Source organism: Pteropus medius, unplaced genomic scaffold (genome assembly GCF_902729225.1).
Source record: "Pteropus medius unplaced genomic scaffold, Ma_sr-lr_union100, whole genome shotgun sequence".
Lineage (NCBI taxonomy): Eukaryota > Metazoa > Chordata > Mammalia > Chiroptera > Pteropodidae > Pteropus > Pteropus medius.
The window spans coordinates 15,831,994-15,848,902 of NW_024345601.1; the positions used below are offsets into that span (position 1 = coordinate 15,831,994).

At 40.5% G+C, this 16,909-nt stretch overlaps 1 protein-coding gene across 2 annotated transcripts in view; it reads right to left on the minus strand.

Annotated features, from left to right (window-relative positions):
* Positions 1-16,909, minus strand: part of TMEM163 (transmembrane protein 163) — a 201,783-nt gene that overhangs the window by 62,799 nt on the left and 122,075 nt on the right. For both annotated transcript variants that reach the window (XM_039874531.1, XM_039874532.1), the window contains exons 3-4: positions 16,821-16,864; positions 15,365-15,456 (exon numbers count right to left, since the gene is read on the minus strand). In XM_039874531.1, coding sequence (XP_039730465.1) covers positions 15,365-15,456; positions 16,821-16,864 — 136 coding nt within the window. The remainder of the gene's footprint in view (positions 1-15,364; positions 15,457-16,820; positions 16,865-16,909) is intronic.

Genomic DNA, 16,909 nt, shown 5'->3' on the forward strand with positions numbered 1-16,909 from the left:
AGACTTCTTCAATAAATCTACCCAAATCATTTTTATTTTAGAAGAAGAAAAAACCTGAATTACTACTTCAAGGCCTTTGTTTTAACTCAATAACGTATGCCTTCTCTGGTCTGAATCTAATAACCTCAGCTCCCCTGTGGGAATGAAGGGAGAATAAATCAAAGTAATTATTTCTGGAAAGTAGCTAATGTACGAATGTATTTTCTCCCACAATAAAATTTCCCATACGCATATACACAGCATCCTTCTTTGAAATGGGCCGATCAAAAATTATAAAGCTGAGGGTCCAGAGAGAAACTGATTTATATACTTTTCTACATTTCCTTAACTATGCTTTGATTCTTTCCGGCCTGAGCGCCAACATTTATCGGCTTAAATATGTAGAGAGGTTTTGATGTAGAGAAGAGAGTAAGGGGGATTTACGTTTGTTCTGCTTTGCCATTAAAATTCCACTTTTAATAGGCCCTTGAAATGTGTACTTTGGCTAATATCCTAAATTTATCCCCATAGAGTTTTTCATGCAGGTGCCCAACTCTCTGCTGGTGAATGAGCAGAAAGAAGCAGTGTCAACAGAGGCCAACTCTAGTGAAGTAGGGTGGACCCCTGTCTCATGACCAAACAGAAGACAACAAGCACCAAGTGCTATGCAGTTCCTCCCCAAATATCTCAGTCAGGCCAGTCTTCTTGGATCGTCACAGGGATTGGGTATAAAAACACATACAGAAAATCATTACTCTCTCCCAAGACCTTCCATCAGCCAAATCCTCCTCCCTAAGCTCCTGTGCTTTTAACAGAATGTGATATTTGCAAAATGTAGATTTGATAATAAGGAAATGTATATTTGATCTTGAATATGCTTGCCACTGCCTCCAACAATCAGATTTCTGAAAATGCAGAATCGCAGTTAATTATGCAAAGGGCAGATCCAGCTTTGTGTAGTCTATTGTTTGTAAGCCTGTCCCTGGCGTTAGTTACTCATGATATTCAGGAAAGCAACCTCATACAGACCTGCAGCTGTGCCCGCATAGTGAAGGGTGCTGGGGGAATAATGCCGGCTTGATGTGCATATAAACTAGGTGAGCTTACCATTCCCTCCATATGTTCCTCATTCTTGTCTGCATTTGTGGCTGGCAGCATTTCCAATAACAATGGCCACCTCATGAACAACCCAGATTACAGATCAGTGACAAACAACAGCCTTGCCATGCTCAGGGACTGACAGGTCTCCCATATAAGGCACACTCCTTCCCACAAACCAGCTTTCACTTTCATTCAGAATACAGACAGGGCTAGAATGCACAAGCAGATTTTTAAACTCAACAGTTTAGTTGTCTCTTATTAAAGGAAAAAAGTCTCTTATTAGAGTCCAAAGGAATACACAAAAAGGTATACATAGATTCATACACAAGCAGTAAATGGCATTGCAACTTAAAACAGCAAAAGCTGGAACAACTCAGATTTCCTATTAGGAGAGTACGAAAGAAATTATATAGCTAACGGCAGAACTCCATGAGGCCCTTAAAAAGAATGGGTTAGATATACAGGCAGGGGATTTTTAAATGTCCTTGGTTTTACATTAAGATAAAGAAGCAGATTCCAGAAAAATCCTATTTTCATTTATGCCTAATATGTGAATATGTGTGTATATAAAGCATCTGGTGTGTATTCTATTTCATTTACATAGAAAATATTCTAGAAGCACATACACCAAATTGTTGATTGTGGTTATCTTTAATGGCGGAGAGAAGAAAGGATGAAGGTAGGTACAAATAAGGGAAAACTTTCACTTTAAAATTTCTGTTAATCTAAATGCATTTGTTCTACAAATAGGTACAATTGTAATCAGTGAAATGGATAAAAATAAACAACATAGACTCTCATACATTTACAGGAATGGCAGAATCCCCTCATGACAAACCACCTGAGCTCTGTGATGTAAATTATATAATCAGATCACTTACCTCCTAGCTTAATAACTTGCCCATGGCTTCCAACTGCTCTTATAATCAACATTCTTCCCAAGAGTCCCAGAGCTCTGTTGCCTCCAGGTTCATTTCTTCTTTGCCTCTCACTAACTGGGCCCAACCACAGGCACCTACTTTTCTGACTCTCAAACGCATCAAGCTGATTTGGGCCTTTGCTCCAAATCCTCTGTCCAAAAATATCAGTTCTGAGACCTTAACTCCAACTTCAGAGGTTCCCTTCTCACGTTCTCTGTCACGCCCTAGCTGATTTCCTTTACAGCTCTTACTTCTCTCTGCCAATTATGTTATCGCCCACCTCTTTTGAGGTCCACAAGGATGGGAACAGTCTTGTCTCTTGCTTTCCGGTGCCTGGCAAAGTACCTGGCAAACAGTAGACATTCAATAACTCGTGCTAAATCAACAAATACCTACCAGAGTCAGGTGTTAGAAAATGCATCTCCTGAGAGAAAGCTGATCGGTAAAACTGGACTTTTTCAAAATCAATTTTACCTTCTCAGATATGAAACAAAATTGACAGAACATGTATCTGACCAGAAACCAGATGCCTAGATCACCATTCACCAGCCAGAAATGCAGATTACAGAGAATTCAAAGTTAGGATGAGGTTTATATTCACTGATATTTCAAGGAAGTCCCTCAACATTTATTGATCCATGAATCCTCACCACAGTTGGAAAAGGCAAAAAAGAAGTTTCTCCATGACCACCTTTCCTGAGTTGTCAATACAAACAACCAAATGAACCCTGAGGAAGAGCAAATATTCAGCCAGGCTGGTCTTAACTGGGACCAGCAAAATAGCCTACTCAAAGTAGACATAACAGGGACTATTGAGATACAGGGGCCCATATATGTCACTTTCCAATCTTCCATCTCTCAGACAGGACTTGTCAACAGACCCTTCATATGCCACTGCTGTTCTGGCAGGGTACTTGGTGTTAGATTCCATCATATGCCTTCATATACAAGAAGAATCACACCTATGATAACCTGGTTTTTCCATGTTCTCTATCTCGGTCACCTTAGGAGAGGACAAGAATTTGAATTTTTATTTAAAACCAGGTAAAATAAAATAAAATAAAATAAAATAAATAAATAAATAAATAAATAAATAAAAGTAGGTAAGGTCAGAGTACGGTTTGTTCGGGAGACTTTCACACCACTGACAATATTTGCACCTGGGTTTCCTCATTAAAAACACACACGCAGAAAAAAGCAAAAGATTTCCTGGCTGAAAATGTCAAGGAACAAATTTTGGTGGGTGCTAACACCCACACTAAACAATCCATTTGTAGCAACAGACAACAGCAAATAGATTAATACAGCAACTTTGCCTGTCCTCACAGTCACTCTAGGAAAATTATAGGGCAGGAAAAGGGGGTGGGGGGTAAGACCTGCCATTTAAGGCATATAACAACTTTTCTGCACATGTACTAAACCCTCTCAGAGATTTTTTCCTTCTAGTGGCTTGTATTTAAGAATTTAAGTTAAAAGGGGAGGGGCAAATAGGAAGTTGCTCAATGGGCATAAATTTTCAGTTATGCGAGATGAAAAAGTTCTAGAGATCTGCTGTACAACACTGTGCCTATAGTAGCAATACTGTATTATATGCTTGAAAATTTGTTAAGGTGGCTCTCATGTTACATTTCCTTACTAAAAAATTAAAAATTTTTAAGAATTTAAGTTCACTAATTTAATTGTATTTAAGAATATATATAATTTTTATACATATATTTTATATATTTACTTCTATGTATTGTGTACATACATATGTGTATATATGTGTGTACACACACATACACCCACACACACTTTTCAACTCTTCAAATGTTTTCTTTTAATTCTTTTCTTGATTACCTCCAAGGCAGATGATGACATGAAACCCAAGGGTAATTACATTTATGTGTAACAGAAATGGGCCTAAAACATGCACTTTTTGCTGCTCAAGTTGAAAAAATGACTTCTTTCTGGGCTACAGGGAAAATGAAAGAAGATCCACTCACTGAGCCCCTCCAGCTGGTGGAGAAGCTGTGAGACGTCCCTCTGGGGGTCAACTAAGGTTCGGCACTGTTCACAGACAGCCGTTTCTCTCCTGACTCTTCCTCACCTCTGAGTCTAGTCATACCCGTCATCAGCACACAACGAATGCCCAGGGCAGGACATACAGCACTGCCTCAAAATCCCAGTTCTACAACTCAGGGCAAGTCACCGACTCTCTAAGCCTCCATGCCCTCTCCTATAAAATTGGAATAATGACACCTATATCTCATAGGATTGTTCTGAAGATTAAATGAGACACAACATAAAAGGTATCTAGCACAGCGCCCAAAGCATGGTAAGAAAATCAGTATTTAAGACTGTCCTACGGTTAAACGTTTAGATCAGATCTAAACCTCTCAGACCAAAACAGGAACTCTACAAAAATCCCTTGGCTCCCAGGCCATGATTTCTGCCAGAATATAAAACCCACAGCTGTTACGTTCGGAACCTAAAAAGCTAGAAAATATAGAATTAAAAAAAAAAAAAATAGGAAGCCTCCTCCATTGCTAGCCGATGGTGTTAGTATCAACATAACTAAAGAAAAAGGTCATAAAACAGAAAAGGGGTTGGTCAGCTAAGAAAACACTAAAAAGGTTGCTTGGCGGATCCCTCCCAAATGTGTTACCCAAAGGAGAAGGAACCTTAGCCAGTGTCTTGATCTCAAAGGAGGTTTCTTTTAGACTCAAACAGCATCTCTGGGGTACACACTGATCTATCTGGCTCTCAGAGCCTGATGCCACAAAACACTGTATTCACTTAACTCTTGTTGTTTTAATGCCCAGGATTTTTACATTTCTACTTACAGGGAGAAAATGGAAGAAACCACATAGATACCCAGACAGGGTCTTATGATGGAGAAACTTCATCCACTAATAAATCGGCATGCTGTTTTTACATGTCAGTTCTGTGAGCATGTTTAATCTGAGATCCCTGTCCTTGTGCCACCAAAACCAAGCCTCAGCCTGTAAGGCCAAAAGGCAGACTCTGCAAAGGTGTTAAGGAAGCCAGGAAGACATCATCAGGGGGTGGAGGGCCTCATGGAAGAAGCTTTCTTCAGACACGAGTTACTTTACAAGCAGGGGTAAAGCAACTTCTTAAGGGTTTGTGGGAAGCAAAACCAAGACTCAAACAAGGGAAGGGTGTTTTTTTGAAAGCATACAAACTGTCAAGGATAAATCAAAACCATAATGAGATATTCACGCCCATTAGAATTGCTAGAATCAAAAAGACAGACAATAACGAGTGTTGGCAAGGGTGTGGAGAAACTGAAACCCTCACACATTGCTGGTAGGTATGTAAAATGGTGCAGCCACTTTGGAAAATAGACACAGAGTTAACCATGTTAGGCACAGAGTTACCATACAACCCAGCGATTCTGCTCCTATGTATAAACCCAAGAAAAATGAGAACATATTTCCACATAAACACTGCTGTGTATAGACATGTTCAGAATAGCCCACGGGTGAAACAACTCAAAGGCCTATCAACTGATGAATGGATAAATTAAATGTGGCGTATCCATATGATGGACTATATTATACTGCAGTAAAAAGAAAGGAAATACGGATACAGGGTAATAATGTGGCAGAATGTTGAAAACATTTTAAGCTAAACCACAAAGGACCACATAGTATATGATTCCATTTACACAAAGGTCCAGAATAGGCAAAACTGTAGGGACAGGTACTATATTAGTGGTTGCCTAGGGCTGGGGGAAGGGAGTTTGGAGTAGTGGGAGGTAATGGGAGCAGGGCTTCTTTTTGTGGTAATGAAAATGTTCTAAAATTGATTGTGGTGATAGATGCGCAACTCTGAATATACTAAATGCCACTGACTTGTACACTTTCAATGCATGAACTGTATGCTATGAGAATTATATTATAATAAGGCTGTTTTTTAAAAAACATAGTTATCTCTGTTTTGCTCAGTAGGGTAACTGCAGGAAGGCAGTATCAGCATGGATGAGGGCTTTATTCTTTGTTCCTAGACTGGCTTGCTTTTTTTATTCTCCAAAAGGGAAAAAAGTATGTTTGATAAGATTACAAAGATAACATATGTACCTTGTAAAATATTTTTCAGAAAATACAAAAAGTATAAAAAAGAAAGCCATCACAGCTATAACCAACATCAACATTTTGGTGTTGTCAATGGCAAGTACCACTCAAAATCAAACAGAATTTAAAATGTTGAACAGTTAACACGCAGGACAAGATCTGGAGACTGAAGAAAGAATAACGATGCCATGAAAACTCTGACCCTAAAACTTTAAAGACAACTATGGAGAAACCAAGCGCACAAAGTTTTTTCTTCTGAGAGGAGGATGAGAGAAGGACCTGGTTCTCAACTGCTTCAAATCTCACTTCCAAGAGGGCTCCTGAACTAAGTCTATTCACCTCAAAGCACAGGTAGTGGTTTATGCTACCGTAGCCAAGAGAGGCAAACGCTGTGCCTTCCAGGCTCAAGTTTCCAAGGGGTGACTATCCTTGGTGTGAAACATCCAGGTGTTTGGCTCTGGCATTCTTGGGAACAGAACATTCTCCATTCAGCAAATACCTTCTCCTGACAGCAGGTGCCACAGGAGAGGCCACTGCTGTGGACAAAGGTGGACTCCTGTTCCTTGATGGCAAAGCCCTCAGCCCAGGATTGACCAGACCCTACCCAGGTGCCAGTGCATCCTGCAAACAGGAACCGAACCTTCAAAGAGTGTGCAACAAGTCCAGCTGTAGCCAACACAAAAGTCCTCACTGGCAAGGCCTTTGAGATATGGGAGGGCTGCAGTGCTTGTCATGACAACCATCTGTCAGGGGATCCAGGACGAGAAAGCCACCTCCTGGGAATGCCAGCCCCGCCCCTAGATTGCCTAGCTCAGGAAGTTCGACCATGTGTGGCCAACTGCCAACCATTTCTCCACCTTGCAGAGTTAGAACCAAAGCCCAGGACTGCATTTCCAGTTAGAGAATTTTATAGCCCTTAATTCCTCTGGCTTCATGACCACTTTCTCTGTCCCTCAAATTAACCTTGGGTTGTGGCTAATTGCTAGGAAGGGGCATTTCTAGGAGGAAGTGTGGGGGGGGAAGGAAGAGAAAAAATTTGGTAAAACCAAGACAAGCAAATGATCATTTGGAAAGGTAGCATTGCATAATGGTAACGAGCAAATTTCAGAAACAGAAAGACGTTAAGTTCAAACCTCAGCTGTATCCACTACTAGCCACGTGCCTTCGAGAAAAGTATTTACCTCCTCTACCAAGTGTTAAATAATACCTCTACCTAACAGAGCCTGGCATGATACCTGGCACAAAGCAGGCACTCAGTAAATACTTATTACCATCTTCATAAAGGATATCAAAAATTCACATAAGATGAAAGGGTTCCACGGCTCAATCTCTTTCTTTCTGCAACTCTTTAAGTACCAGGCATTAGTCTAGGGATTGAAAATGAAAAGAATAAGATAGTTAAGGAATACCCTTACCCTAGGGAGCTTAAAGTCTTGTGAGGGCAATGGATAATAAACAAATATACCAATATGTAAATTAAATACAGGTAATTAGACTAAGAAAAACATATGGCATTGCAAAAAAGAATATGGGGGGTAGGGGGCAAGGCAGGAAGGACCTGATCGATTACTAAAGTTGCACTTCCTTAGTCACCTAAATTCTAGTAGCTGGAGTCTGGGAAATGTCCCAAAACGGAAATAAAAGGCATCTCAATCCCATCTGAAATTCTGGCAACTCATTTCCCCAAAGAAATACAGATGCCAAAAAAGCATAAGAGAATATGCTCAACTATACCAGTAACTAAAGAAAAGCATATTAACATAGAGAATTCAATTTTCCACCTGGACAAGTGGCTAAGATCAAAAAGAATTATAACACTTAGTGCTGGCAAAGGTGACATTCTCAATCCTGCCAGTGGGAATGTCAATCAGTATGATCTTTTCGGAACACGGCCTGACACAAGGCATCAAAACTACAAATTAGCAAATTCTTTGACCCAGATTTCCAGTAATTTATTCTAAAGAAATAAGACAAGCATTAAAATACTAATGGGTAAGGACAGTTCTTTTGGGTTGTTTCTAACCCAAAGACCCTGGAAACAACCCACGTCTTCAGTAGAAAATTGCTTAAACCAAATATTTTAAATCCATACATAGAATACACCCACATGGCTATCAAAAAAATAACATATTTCTATCATGTGATGGAATGATATTCAAAACATGGTGGTAAATAGACAAAACCCAGTTTTCAAAAGGGTATACGTACATCTCTACTTGGGTTTAAAAGTGTGTGTGTGTGTGTGTGTGTGTGTGTGTGTGTTACACATGCAAAAGGTTAGCTCTGGGGGCCCTATAACAAGTGAGTTTTACTGTATTCTTTGTATCTCTATGAATTACCTCAACCTTTTACAATAATCACATGTTGCTTTATCTTGTTTCAGATTTCTTTTGGGTAGAGGGGGTTTGGAGGTGAAATCAGGAAATCAAGGAATAATCTTATTGCCTCACTATACTACTACTCCCATCTCTTGAGGTCGAAAGCAACTTTCTACATATGCCAAAGTTGTGTTTGAGTTTTTCAATTTTCTTGGCCAATTCTTTTATTTCATGCTCTTGAAAATCAAAGTAAAACAAGAGAACAAACAATTTCAAACTATCTCAGTATGACTAACTAAAAAACATTTTCAAAACTCTAGCAAGGGAAAATAAGTGTCCTAACGTTTTTTGAGCATATATTGATGTTACACACAACATCATGTTTAACTGTCACCACAGTGCTATTCGGTAACTATCATGGCCCTCCTCTCTTTCACACATAAGAAAACTGGGTTTTGGAAAGATTAATAAATCACTTAAGGTCACAGAGCAGGTGAGTACAGTTCTGACAGAGAATTCTTCTCATAGACAGTATTAGTTTCCTGTGACTGCTGTAACAAAGCACCACAAACTGGGGGGCTTAAAACAACAGAAATTTATTGTCTCACAGTTCTGGAGGCTAAAAGTCCAATATCACGGTGTTGGACTCACACTCCCTCTGACACCCGTAGAGCAGAATCCCTCCTTACCTCTTCTAGCGGCTGGTGCTTGCCAACAATCCTTGGCATTCTTTGACTTGTACACACATCACTCTGACCTCTACTCTGTGATCACATGGTCATCTTCTTGTGTGTCTATCTCTGTGTCTCTTCTCTTCTTATAAGGACCTCAGTATCATACTGGATCAGTACCTCATCTAACTTGGTTACATCTGCAAAGACCCTATTTCCCAATAGGGTCACATTCTGTGGTACTGGGGGTGGTTAAGCCTACAACATCTTTTTTGGGGGGAAAACAATTCAACTCATAACAAAGACCAAGGAACCTAACATTCCTTCCCCTACTGTGTCCTGTCCACAGCACAACCATTACTGTCATGTCTGTGTCACAGGGGGTTTCATATGCCCTTTTCATGACAGAAAGCAAGGTCTTTCTGCTGTCAGGCAAGACTAAATTGAACTATTCAAGGCAGGTGAGTTCATGTCATCCTGTCCAGTCTCTGTTTTCTGCATTGGCTCTCATTAGTCACTGAGGGCATCTCCGAAGTTATTCATTCCTCTGGTTCAGGGTCTACTCTTGAGCTAAAATGCACTCCACAGCTTTGTAAAGCTAACAGCACTAGACAAATGTGGAGGAAATGCAATTCATTTTCCCAGAGTCCCCGATGTAAGGTCAGATCAAATATCTCATGAGAAGAGGGGCAGACGTGGTACTATTTTAATGTGTTCTTCATATAACTCATTGTCTTTGCAGTCTACTTAGATCAGACACCAAAAGCAAATTACCAATCCATCATTTCTTAACTGAATCAGTGACTTTTCTTTTTCAATTTCCAGAGCTATTTCCAAAAGCAGCGACAGTGCCGTTGAAACCAGTAATCAAAGGACTGTCATGCCATCTTGTCGACTGGTAGTTTTCAGGCCAAGCACTTGGCTCAGCAAATTGGAAAAGAAAACGGAGCAAATGCCCCACCTGGGTAAGAACCAGTATGGTCCATTTATTCCACATGAGGAGACACACAAAGGATTTATGCCTCTCGAAGAATATCCCCTCCAGAGCTCTCCAACTGGCTGCTGAGCGTAATGCCATTTGGAGGTCTATTTGGAACAAACAAACAACCTCCTGAGCTGTGTTTTTGCCTCAGTGCTGCAGACTTAGAAGCCTGTAAAGGTGAGCAGCCTCCCATCTGCCTCCGCCTCTCCATCGCAGTAGCTGACGGATGGCCCGAAGAGACAGCTGGGACTGGGGAGCCTCCATGGAGACTCCCACCTGTGTGCTGCAATCACATGTAAAATGTCAGAGACCCCTGATGAGCAATGAGCGTCAATCTGTACCTTCCCTAGCAAGCATCCCGATGGCCCTCCACAGCTGACGGCAGCAGGAGGCTGTATTTCCACGTGGCCTTACATGGTACACGGGGCTGAGAATGGCTAAGACAGGCATGAAATTCCCTGTGTCATTTGGCCTTGCCAAGTTCCTCCTACACTAATTTATCCCACGCCCTCTACCTCCAGCACCTCCTTCCCTCCATCGATACCTTTCTCTCATTTCCAAATCCCCCGGACTTTGATTTATTAACAACTTTGTCTGTTTTAAAAATATATAGATTAAAAGTAATCAAACCATCTAAAGGGGCATTGTCCAATACAGCAGTCACTAGCCACATGTGACTATTTTAATTAAAATGAAATAAAGTTAAAAACCCAGTTCCTCAGTCACTCTAGCCACATGACAAGTACTCGATGGCCACATGTGGCTTGTGGCTACCACAATGGATAATGCAGACACAGAAAAAATGTCCATTATCTCAGAGAATTCTGTTGGACAGCCCTGGTCTAAAGGATATAAAGAAAATGTCTCCCCTCCTTCGTCTGTCCCCAGTTCCCCTCCCAGAGGCGATCCTGCTGCCAGTCTCCTTTGTATCCTTGCAGAGAATTTTTATATGTCTAAACAAGTGTGTGTGAACGCAAACCTCTTCTATTAAAACAAATGAGAAAATACCCTAAAAACTATTTCACTCCATGCTTCCTTCACTGAATGTCACCAGAACAACCATCACCACCAGCCTTATAACTACACTCTCTGTGTCTCCCTGCGTGGCCCTGCTCCTTTCTTTCCCAAACATTTTCATCCTACTCCGAGTCTCTACATCCTTGGACTCTTCTGACTCTTCCCCTCACCTGTTCCTGAGGAAGTTGCCTTCCCAACCTTTGAAGAGAAGGGGGCATTCTCTCTCATCCACATTCTCAAAGCCTCTTTCACCTGGTAAATTCCAAACCAGTTTCTCAGGCTTCCTCCCTCAAAACCACCCACCACACCTCCTTGTCATTAACCCAACCTCCTGGCCCTTCTCCATCATTCACTGAGGGACAACAGCACCTGCAACTCCCCCCACGCCCCCGTCTCCTCCCTAAATTCTACAAACATGCCCTCAATCCCGGGTAGAACATCCAGCCAACTCCTGGCCTCACACCTGTTCTTTTGTCCTCACCCTACGTCAGCCACCCACTCCCAGCCTAAATCCATGCCAATAAACAAACCACCTGTGACATCCTAGATTTTAGCATCCCACTTTCAAATTAGTGTCCCACACCAACAACTGTCAAGCTAAGAGAGACTTCTAATCTATGATGACTATTCATTAACCTTGCCATTGTCCTCCCATCACTCCTTACCCAGGTTGGATATTCTGGTGAGTTCTTAGAATCCTTCCCTTTCAAACGAAGTTGACTCCCTTGCCTCTTTTCCTATCTTACTCACTTGTTGAAAACTCTGACCATGTGTAAAACTGATGGTCCACCTAACTCCTCACACATATCCCCCACCACAAGAAGGTGACTAGTCAAATTTGGAGCTTTTCAAAATAAATAACTAATTGGTATGATTACAAAATGGAGCATCTGCTATGGAAAATAGCTGTGGAGGTTCCTCAAAAATATTAAAAATAATACTACCGTGTGACCCAGCAATCCCACTTCTGGATAAATATCCAAAAGAATTAAAAGCATGGTCACAAAGAGATTTTTGTACACCCATGTTCATAGCAGCCTTATTTACAATAGTTGAGGTGGAAACAACCCAAATGTCTATAAACAGATGAAGGGATAAACAACATGCAATTTATACATACAATGGAATATTATGTAGCCCTAAAAATAAAAGAAATTCTGACATATGCTACAATATAGATGAAGCTTGAGGACATTATGCTAAGTGAAATAAGCCAGTCACGAAAGAATAAATACTGTAGGATCCCATTTATATGAGGTACCTAAAGTAGTCAAATTCATAGAAACGAAAACCAGAGTGGTAGTTGCCAAGGGATGGGGGAGGGGTGGTTGGGAGTTGTTTAATGAGTACAGAGTTTCAGTTTTGCAAGGTGAAGAACTTCTGGATATCTGTTAACAACAATGTGAATATAGTTAACACTACTGAACTGTACACTTAAAATGTTTAAGATGGTAAATTTAATGTTATGTGTTTTTTACCATAGTAAAAATGTATAAAACAAAACTATTGGTTGAAGCTCCATTCTGTGGCGGTGCTGAAGACATACTCTTCCTTTGAGCATCAAACATCCCATAACATCCACAGTCAGCAGGTGGCAAGGCTGAGGAAGGTATCTGTTTGCATTGCAATTCCAAGCTCAAGATTCATTCTGAAGCTTAGAGTTCAAGTAGGAAATTAGAAGAATTAACTAGGAACCAGTTGGGTACCATCCCCATTTTCTCAAGTATTATTCTCTAACAACTGAAAACCAATAGCTTTTCCAGCTCTATCATAATTCATTCATGCTCATTAATATGCAAACATCAGTTTCTCAGCTGGTAGTAATTTCATGTTTTTTTAATTTACATGGAATGAGCCAGAGATTAAAACTTTAAACTAAAGCCAACAATAGAGAATTGTGAGTGTCGTTTTAATCCCCAGATTAAGACTCTCTGAATGAATTCACTAGCATTATCACATGAACTATTATCTGAGAGTTATCAAAACAACTCCTCTGTGAGTTTTTGCCTTTTGGGTATTAATACATACATTTTTTTAAAATAGTTCATGTGATACCTGCTTTGGGATCATTAAAATCAAAGACATTTTCTTTTATCAATCTTAATCTTAGAAAATCTTCAGGCCACCGGGCAAATACAGAGATCCCAACACTGTAGAAAAGCCACAACAATGTGTGACTTTGTGACTAATATGTAAGAAACTCATTTTAGCATAAAAAAAATCAGATTAAAATAAGCATATTAGAAGAGAAAAACTGAGAAACGCTGAACTTGATTCCTTCTAGAATTGCAAATCATATTCTGGATTATTAATTATTCTAAAATAAGAAAAGGCAGAAGGGAGAGCTTTCTCTTTTGAGGGCACGGCTCAATAGAAATAAAATAAAACACCTGTGTACTTTAAATTTCTAAAATCCACATTAAAAATGTAAATATAAGTAAAATTAATTGTAATCATTTATTTAACTCAATATAGCCAAACTATTCTTATATCAAAATATAACTCATATTTTATAAATTATTAATAAAATGTTTACATTCTTTCTTTCTACATCTTTTGAATCTGGTGTGTATTTTACACTTACAACACCTCTTAGTACCAGCCACATATAAATGCTAAAATACCCACTAGTGGCTATCATCTCAAATGGCAGAACTACAGGAACAAAGGACATATGTTCCGTGGTAGGACAGGAACTAGTCCTTGAAATTTAAGTATATCTCTGGGTTGCACTCTGTAGACTGTCCTCACTGTATTCTCCCAATAACAGCCAGCAATAGCTTGGGTGGATGCATTAGCCGCTGTTTTGGCTAGACAAATGTTAATTTAACTGTGGTCATTACGGTACCATCAATTGAAATCTTACAAAATCGGTTTACTACTATTGTTTTCTTATTTTCAATTTTCTTATTTCAATTTTTTTGAACCACAAATTGACTCACTTTTTTGAAAATTAACCTCCTCCTAAACAATATCACGTATCACAAATTTGACCCTTTTGATACTTTAATTACATTTGTTGAAAGAGCTGAAGCACATTAAAATAAATATTTAACGCCTAAAAGAAGTTTCTGTGCTCTATCTAAAGCCAATGATGAAATAAATTAATATTTGTTCCCATCTACTAATCAGTATAGCGTCATCTTTCAAAAGCTTTCCATTTGGCACATGCAATCTCATATATATTTCCTAAGTCTCCTGGCTTAGGAGACTCTCCCAACATTTGTATGTTTGAGTATGACATGGCATTCCCGCCAAAAATACCTTTGGGCACCACCATAAACCACAGCAAGGGGCATTTACTCATTAGTAGTCAACTGTTCAAAAGCTGCAGAGGTAGGGTAAACCTTGCACCCTGATGACCAGTGCTGGCTCAGGCCCAGGGGAGCTCCCTTAATAGTTAATGATGGTTGCTAAGGTTTCCTAAACTACAGGCCATACATTGATTGTTCTCTTGTTCACTTGTTCTCTCTGTCTCTACCTCCTTCCCTCCCTCCTTCCGTGTGTGTGTGTGTGTGTGTGTTTTATACTGTAATGATTATATCTCAGTCATACAATCATCACAACAACCCTTACAGGAGGTATTGTTTTCCTACTTTTCCAGATGAGGAAACGAGATACAGACCAGTCAGTAGCTTCTCACGGTCCCAAAGGTAACAAGTTGGGGAGCTGAGATTTAAAGCCAAAAAATCTCACTCTGGAACCTGTGTTATCACCTTGAGGATTACAAACGGAATAAAAAGATGGAAGCTGGACTAGACACATGTTTTATGGTCTCAAACACAAATCCTTCAAAGACAAAATCATCCCCCAGAGGATGTGAAGACTGAGGCAAGCAATATTCTCTAACACAAAGAGGGATGGACGATAAGTGGAATAATTTAGAATGCCCTCAAGATGTTTTTTGTAAATTACTGGAGAATTCATCTTTCAAAAGAAAAAAGTATGAAAATTTAAGGGAACAAAGATTCCAATAATACAAACAGAAAGGATGGAAGGATGGATAAATTGATAGATCAACGTACAAAATGATAGGCAGACAAATGAGCATACAAATATTCACTCAGGACTCAAGAACAGAGAACAGAGAGAATTATAAAGGGACATTCCATCTCTCTGACCATCACAGAAGGGGTCTATCATATGGCTTATATCACACCAGCCATTCTCAAAGGCAATTTGGGAGCCTTATTCCTGTCACTGGGACCAAAGTTGCAGAGTAAGCTGTACTGACAACCTAAATATGTGGCCTTCATTTGCAAGGGTTCTGCAGTCTGGAAGAAGATAAAAATCCACTTACATGTATTCCCTATAGGCAGAGTGTACAGCGGCTGCATTGCTATAACGCCACAGGACAATCGCTGATGACAGGACATCAAGGATGGCATCAAACTAGGAGAAGGAGACACAGCATTAGTGGCTTTCCAGAGTCAATAGGACATGACTGTGAAGATACAAGGCAACTGTTCTGTGACTCGGAACATCTGAGCAAGTGACCTCAGAGCAAAGCGGGTTGGCACCACTATGACACAGGCCACTCATCCTCCTCACGGTGGATCCTGGAGAGCTGGAGCCCAGGGCACCCCATATGCCAGCTCCTCCTCGCATCTCGCACTGCTCCCGTGGCCTGAGAAAACACACTCTGTGGCATGTTGAGTCCGCTCCCGGGGCCCCTGGCTCCCAGCATTCTGGAGGTATGGGGGAAGGGGGGCGGGTAGCACACTGTTCTGACACATATAAAAATGGCTTCCCCATGGAAAGGAAGATAATTTCAGCATTTTCCTGTATGTCCCAAGTAAAATATTCGGTGTGAGTTCTGTTTCTGGTTCTCAATGGGACTGTTCTACCTGGGGTCCAGGGTGAGGGTAGGGTCGTCCAAGGGTTCTGGGAAGTCTGCCAACAGTTTGAAATTCAATGATTTTTTTTGAATGAATGAGTGAATGTGAGGAAGAGGAAGGAAGGGAGGCAAAGGAGGGGAAAAAGAGAGGAGTGTGTGTGTGGAGCGGTGCATTTTCTGGAGAGACAGTCCCACACCTTCCAAAAGATTCTGAAAAGATTCTGCAACCCCTGAAGTTCTCACAACAAAAGGACGATGTGGGTTTGGGAACAGGAACATACACCCTCAGGTACAGGAAACCCTAAAGCTATGCAGGAGGGATGTTTACAGGAGCTCTCTGTATGAGTCATTGCGCCATACCACACTCGTCATCTGAAAAATTACGAGCACTAGCACTCTCTTAAAGGGACATGGGGAACCTTCACTCGAGTGTTCAACATGTCTAGCCTATAAAACACCTGAGACCTGTTTTACTTGATGTTGTGTTTTAGCATCAGGAAGCAGGCTGGGAAGCCAGGTTACCCCTGGTCGGGCTACAGTCGGACTTATCGAGTGCCAGCAGCCCTGGCTCTTAACTCCCAACACTTTGCCTACACCGGCAGAGGCTTCACTCCAATGTGTGCCCACTTTCAAACCTACAGCTTTGAGTGGGGAAAAAGGCTGAAACCCTAAAACATCTTCTCAATCAGCTGTGAGAAATGTGAGCCCCTAATATGTTCTTGAGGATCATACAGTGTCATTGCAATTTGCTTCTATTAAATTGTAATTTCTTATAGAAGCTATTTCCATAAAAGGTGTATGTCTGTCATGCTAAATTCTCATCTGCTAATACCGTCTTAACTGAGAGCCCAAGGAAAGATTCGTGGGCTCAGGAAAAAAACGTGCAAAACTTCATAAAAGTACATTTCAGGTTACTTACTGCAAACCCAAAAGCAGAGGCGCTGTACCTCATAACGGAGACAGCTAAAAAGAAAGAAAATATTATTCAGAATATTTTAAGACCTCGTG